The following is a 6,000-nucleotide window of genomic DNA, read 5'->3' as shown; positions in this document are numbered from 1 at the left end:
GTATTGAGTGGTAGCTTTGTTCAAAACAAAATCTAGCCTTGCCCTCACAAAGGATTGAACCTTAAGCCTATCAACCCTTTTGTATATAAGTAACCGCTAGCCTATAAAACCTCTTTAATTATAATTTTTTTACAATAATAAATTTAGTACTAAAGAAACTCTCAAATTCCAACGTTATACTTAGATTTTGAAATTCCAAAATTTTTCAATCACTTCCTATTAAAAGTTTAATATTCTCCATTAAATTCTACAATGTCATAAATTTTTAATAAATTGTAAATAAATTATCTCAAATAGAGAAATTAATTACTATTATTTTTCAAAATATAGGGATGTTACATAATGCAAATAGCTCCTAAACCAAAGTAGGCACAAAGAAATAATGCCGACGGTGGTTAATTTCAACTTTCCATTCTGTGCATTTCAAATCTCAAAATGGAATCGGAACTGAGAACCATGTATAGCAAACAAGCTCCAAATTTCAATCTCATCCATGAAAATAAGCAGATAAATAAATAAATTAATTTGAAAACAAAAGATACCAATTAAATTTGTTTTTTCAGCCAGAGACCAATTCAAAGATGAAGGCACATCCTGGCACCACGTCTCTTCTCGATCACACGTGTCAGGCCACGAATTCATGCGTATGAGCACCAGAAATAACTAATAGGAAGACCATGATCACGAAGCAAGCTTTCTGCAATCCTCCTCCCTCATCTGTTAGGCCAAGCTGCTGAAAAAAAAGGCAAGTTTTTCATCCTATATGGCGATTAATCATTCATCCTCTTTTGCTTTGAAATTTATGATCACAAATCTTGTATTCAATATGGGCGAAAATCTTATACAGAGCGAGTAAAATATAATTCATCACAAATCACAATTGTTATGTTTGCAAAAATATTGTTGTGTTATTGTTATTTGGAAGAGCAGATACAGAAGATTAACCAGTTTCAGTGTAGATTCTTTGGACAACAAATTTTATTTCTATGGCTCATTGCTCAATAGATTATTCCATGACTTAATGTTACATCGCTAGTGCTTTTGAGCGAAGAACGATAGTTTTTCAAGTCGTGTCAAAGCCAATCCAAGAACTCTATCAAGTGTGTGCAGGCAAAAATGTAGTTTAAAATTGACTCGAGTTATATTGAAGTATTAAAGGAGAGAAGAGTTTGTCGTGATCTAATCCCATGTTATAGGTCTTGAATGTATTATTTGGTCTAATAAACACTAAAGTCACCTTTAACTAGCACTTTGGAATAATGAGCATTTAGTGCGAAGGATTGTTGCACTTTTGGAAAAAGTAGAATTGGGTGCTGTGGGGAGATCATTCTTAGGAACATTAACTTGGTTGAGCTACCAATATTAAAATATATAGTGCAAAGGGACGAGATAGAGCATAGAAACTGGTATGCTATTGTTGGAAAAGTATTGGTTTAGAGTTTCACTCAATGCATTGGATGTTGGCAGAGGTATGGCACAACGAGAAATACCCAAGGAAACTTCAAAACTTGCGAGCTGTGATGCTTACTTTGAGACAATTCAGAGCAGGAAAAAACTGCCCATGTTGTTACAGGAGAATTTGACAGAGGCATTTGCAAGAATCCCAGTTTCATCCTTCCCAAAAGTCCCTGGAGGCAAAGGTATTTGATGGTGTGTGTGTGTGTGTGTGTAGACTTCCTTTTAGTAGCTCTGCTCTGGACTCTGACGCTGATGCTGCATCTTTGTTGCTGAAATCCCGGCTTTGGACGTTCGTTTCTCCAGTTATTGAGATTCAAGCCGACACATCCATTGGAGATGCAGTCAAGATTCTATCCGAGTCCAACATCCTGTCAGCTCCTGTAAGAAACCCCAGTGCTGAAAGCAGCATGGATTGGAGGGATAGATACTTGGGAATGGTGGATTACTCGGCCATTGTTCTGTGGGTGCTGGAGAGTGCAGAGATTGCTGCAGCCGCCTTGTCAGCCAGTACTGCCACTGCTGCGGGGATCGGTGCAGGTGCTGTTGGAGCTCTCGGAGCTGTTGCACTGGGCGCAACCGGCCCTGCAGCAGTTGCCGGACTCACCATTGCCGCGGTTGGCGCTGCTGTAGTTGGTGGCGTGGTTGCCGATAAAGGCCTAGGAAGGGACGGCCCAACAGCTGCTGATAAATTGGGGGAGGATTTCTACAAAGTCATCCTGCAAGAAGAGCCTTTCAAGTCCACCCCAGTAAGAATATTAGCAGCATGCTAAACCCTAAACCCTAAACTTCAAATTCTAAACAGAAATTATATACGTAGTTTCTCGTTTCAGGTGAGGTCGATCGTTCGATCCTACCGGTGGGCGCCTTTTCTTCCGGTTGCATCAGATAGCTCGATGTTGTCGGTTTTGCTGCTCCTGTCAAAATATAGGCTTAGAAATGTGCCCGTGGTCGAACCAGGCCAGCCATTAGTGAAGAACTTCATTACTCAATCTGCAGTTGTTCAGGGTCTGGTGAGATGCAAAGGAAGAGATTGGTTTGATTCCATTTCGGCTCAGCCTATTTCTGCTCTGGGCCTTCCTTTTATGTCCATCAATGAGGTGAGATTAATTCATATTACTTCTGGTTCTGGCTAGATATAGGAATATAGACATTATTATTATTATCATCATTATTTCTTCAATAACTAAGATCAGACCACTCTGGAACCTAGTAGAAGAGCAATAGAAAAATAGACTTACCATAGAGCGGGAGTGACCCTGTTTTTGGCGCAGGTTATTAGCATAGGAAGCAATGAACTGATACTGGAAGCTTTCAAGAGAATGAAGGATAACCAAATTGGAGGGCTCCCAGTTGTGGAGGGTCCAAATAAGAAGATCATTGGCAATGTGAGCATAAGAGACATCAGACACTTGTTGCTCAAACCGCAGCTTTTCTCCAATTTCAGGTAAAGCCAAATGCGCGCCAATTATTCCGTTGTGCATGTATATTCAAGTAACAATAATATATATGTATGTGTGTGATGATTCATTTAACCTTCGAATTACTTTGAATATCTCGGTTGTTTGATCTGCTACAGGCAACTCACCGTGATGGGCTTCATGAACACAGTGGCTTCGACGAGCCACGACTGTGGGAAGGTGATAGCGCCGATAACATGCAGGCTGGACTCGACCCTTGGCAGCGTCATCCAAACTCTTGCTTCAAAGTCGGTTCACAGAATCTATGCGGTGGCTGGAGAGAACAATGAAATCGTTGGCGTGATCACTCTTAGAGATGTCATCTCTTGCTTCATCTACGAACCCCCTAATCACTTCGATAATTACTTCGGGTTCGCGTTGCAAGAAATGTTGGACCAGTGAGGGAGACCCACTTCGTCTATTTCTGAGCTTAATCTGTAATAACTTGAGAAGATGAAGGTACATTACAACAAGAAGATCACAGCTTTCTTTCTTTTTTGTTTTCCTCTCCCTTTTTGGTTGATATTTTAATTACAAGATGGCAGAAGAAAACAGTTCTGTAACACAGTTCGTTCCATTAATCATTTGCATTAATTCTGTAGATGTAGCGACTTGGGTTAATTGCTCACATGACATGGAACTTAAGCTTGCAAACTTTTTGAATTATTTGCCATTTACTATCCTTTCTTGGATCTTATGTTCTGGTGGTGCTTGGGTTTGTGTTTTGGGGCTGGTTGTTTGGCTTGTGTTCTCTCCCTTAATTTGTTACGTCTTCATCACCTAAAAGTTCTTAAAACCACGAATGAAACAGTTAGACAAAAGGAATTAGAATTTAAGCTATGCCTTGGAAGTTTTGATAAAACCATACCATATGCAGGGTTAAAGAAGGGAGCTGAAACCAGCTACTGGGGCAATTTGTACATTAAATCCCAACCATTAATAAACAAGCTAAAAAAGGGCATAATTTTCTCTCTATACTCTTTTACTTTTTGATATTTTTTGTACTTCTTTAAGCCAAAAACAGAAAGAAAGAAAAGAAAGAATTAGTAACAAGTTAGTCTTAATTTTTTCAACAAAAAATTAAAAAAATTAAAAGTACAGTGGTGATGCCTAAAATTGCACCATTAATGCCCGACTCAACAAGTATGTTGTGGCGGCCGAAACTTCTCGTTGGACCTGTAAAAAGAATGAAGCAGCCATGAGAGATCAATGCAAGGAAATTGCTGTAAATGTGTAGAAGAAGAAGAAGAAGAAGAAGAAGAAGAAGAAGAAGAAGAAGAGGAAAGGCGCAGGAGAGGAGAATTTAGAGGAGTTAGATACTCTGTCCCTTGCAATTATGACACCGGATTTGAACCATCTCCTGAATGATCAATTCTAAGTTTTAACTTGGGTTCTCTCCCAATGGGCTAGATCTAGATTCTACAGTAGTGAACTTAATAACTCGGACTCTAAACCAATCTAATTAATTATTATCAAGTGAAACCAAGAGTTCCCCCAAACACTTCACCGGGGAGCATGAGTTACCCCAAGGAGTCCCCGTTGAAGTGCTCGGGAGAACTCTAGGGTACACCTGATTCTGTACCTCTCCAATTCCTCCAATCCTGCTTGGTTTGATTTCTTGGTGATGAGGTTAGTTCCCCATTTATTATTTATACTGAGTTCTCTCTTGTATGTGAATCCCAAAATAAATTCCTGGGTAAATTAAAGGAAACAAGAAGGAATGAACCTAGTCGTAGAAGTTGGTAAGATAAGGAGAATCTGATTGTGGGTACGTATCATCCTCTTCCTTTTCTTCCACTATTCTGTCTAGGACCACTCAGTGTGAATTTTATCTAGCTTTGAACTGTATCTTGTGTGTTGAAGTGTTTTGTCAAGATTTTATTTTTCTGAAGGAGCTTGATCTTGGGGGAACATCTCTCCAAAAAAATAATTAGAGATGGATTTGATTTACTGCTAAATCCACAACGGATCCACTTCAGATCCAACCTAATTAAATCCATATAGATTTGATTCAGATCAATTATGGTCCACCACCATATTCATTTATAAATGGATTTGCTTGATGTTTTGATATTTAATTACACATTTTTTAAAAATATTTATTCTCATTGAACTCTTGACATCTAAGCTATAGTACTGCACCTTCCGTGTGTTAGACGACTTAATTATTTTTATGTTGCACCTTTTTTTATATATTACACTAATTGCTTGATATTACAATGCACCTTTTGAATACCTATACTTAAAAAATATTGTAGCAATGGCCAATTATAAGGTACCAGATCAGGCAATTCTAAATTATATAACATATTGAAGAAAAACGTTATGATCATGGCCAAATATATATTTTAGTACTTGAATTTTTTTTAATTTAAATACTCAATTTTTTTATTATTTTAAAAATTCTCATAAATTATGTAATTTTGAGTTAATTATACATACGAATTGTTTGTTATTTTAATTATAATTTCAAGTTAATTATACACCTTGACAAATTTATTGAGAACAATAAATTCAAGAATTGTGTAATCAAAATAACAAAAAGTTCAAAAATACAATTAACTTGAAATTGTAAGTTCAGAGATATCTTTAAAATAATAAAAAATTTAAATATCTAAATAATAAATACGTACAAGTACAGAGTTAAGTTATATATTGCGCCGCATTATCATCATTTAGTGTACCCTAGATCTGGAGTTCCCTTACTATCAATTACACATAAGTTACATTCATGATATATAGTCTTTGTTGTTGCTATTCCTCAGCTCTCCTAAATATTGTATGAAGGTTATTCTGAAATGGGAGGCTGGATTGGGGTCACGAGATTGTGAAATATCCATTTACTCCTGCATTTACTGTTGAATGGTTTACATCCTTGGCTTAGATGGGGCTTGTTAACCATCTAAGCCATACAACAGTACCAACCCAGCCTTGAAACTAGAAGGCAGCAACAGACAAGGGATTGAAGAAAAATTCAGTGCAAACGCCACCACCCACCAGCATCCTCAGAAACAATTAATTAGCTAGCTAGCTAGGTCTAACTATTCAATGTTACAAAATGATTACAAAATACATGCTTTAAACA

General features: G+C 37.4%; 1 protein-coding gene across 2 annotated transcripts; it reads left to right on the top strand.

The window, feature by feature from the left end:
- The first annotated feature begins 592 nt into the window (after positions 1 to 592).
- On the top strand, positions 593 to 3,317 carry LOC127796543 (SNF1-related protein kinase regulatory subunit gamma-1-like). 2 transcript variants are annotated; one of them, XM_052328721.1, is made up of 6 exons: positions 593 to 745; positions 1,468 to 1,640; positions 1,762 to 2,204; positions 2,289 to 2,555; positions 2,730 to 2,902; positions 3,035 to 3,317. In XM_052328721.1, exons 2-6 carry the CDS (start codon positions 1,472 to 1,474, stop codon positions 3,315 to 3,317), a joined length of 1,335 nt encoding a protein of 444 aa, XP_052184681.1. In that variant the 5' UTR covers positions 593 to 745; positions 1,468 to 1,471. The 2 variants fall into 2 exon arrangements, with proteins under 2 accessions (XP_052184681.1, XP_052184680.1); XM_052328720.1 differs by lacking the exon at positions 593 to 745 and having other exon boundaries at positions 1,217 to 1,640.
- The last annotated feature ends 2,683 nt before the right edge of the window (positions 3,318 to 6,000 follow it).

Source organism: Diospyros lotus, chromosome 3 (genome assembly GCF_014633365.1).
Source record: "Diospyros lotus cultivar Yz01 chromosome 3, ASM1463336v1, whole genome shotgun sequence".
Lineage (NCBI taxonomy): Eukaryota > Viridiplantae > Streptophyta > Magnoliopsida > Ericales > Ebenaceae > Diospyros > Diospyros lotus.
Note: the sequence above shows the minus strand (reverse complement) of the source record. Positions and strands in the feature narration are given on the sequence as shown.

Bases quoted from the DNA above. Each gene is read 5' to 3' on its own strand.
- LOC127796543 (XM_052328720.1), top strand. From the start codon at position 1,409: ATGCTATTGTTGGAAAAGTATTGGTTTAGAGTTTCACTCAATGCATTG. The intron at 2,556-2,729 runs GTGAGATTAATT...TTTTTGGCGCAG, and splicing joins CTTTTATGTCCATCAATGAG to GTTATTAGCATAGGAAGCAA. The intron at 2,903-3,034 runs GTAAAGCCAAAT...GATCTGCTACAG, and splicing joins CAGCTTTTCTCCAATTTCAG to GCAACTCACCGTGATGGGCT.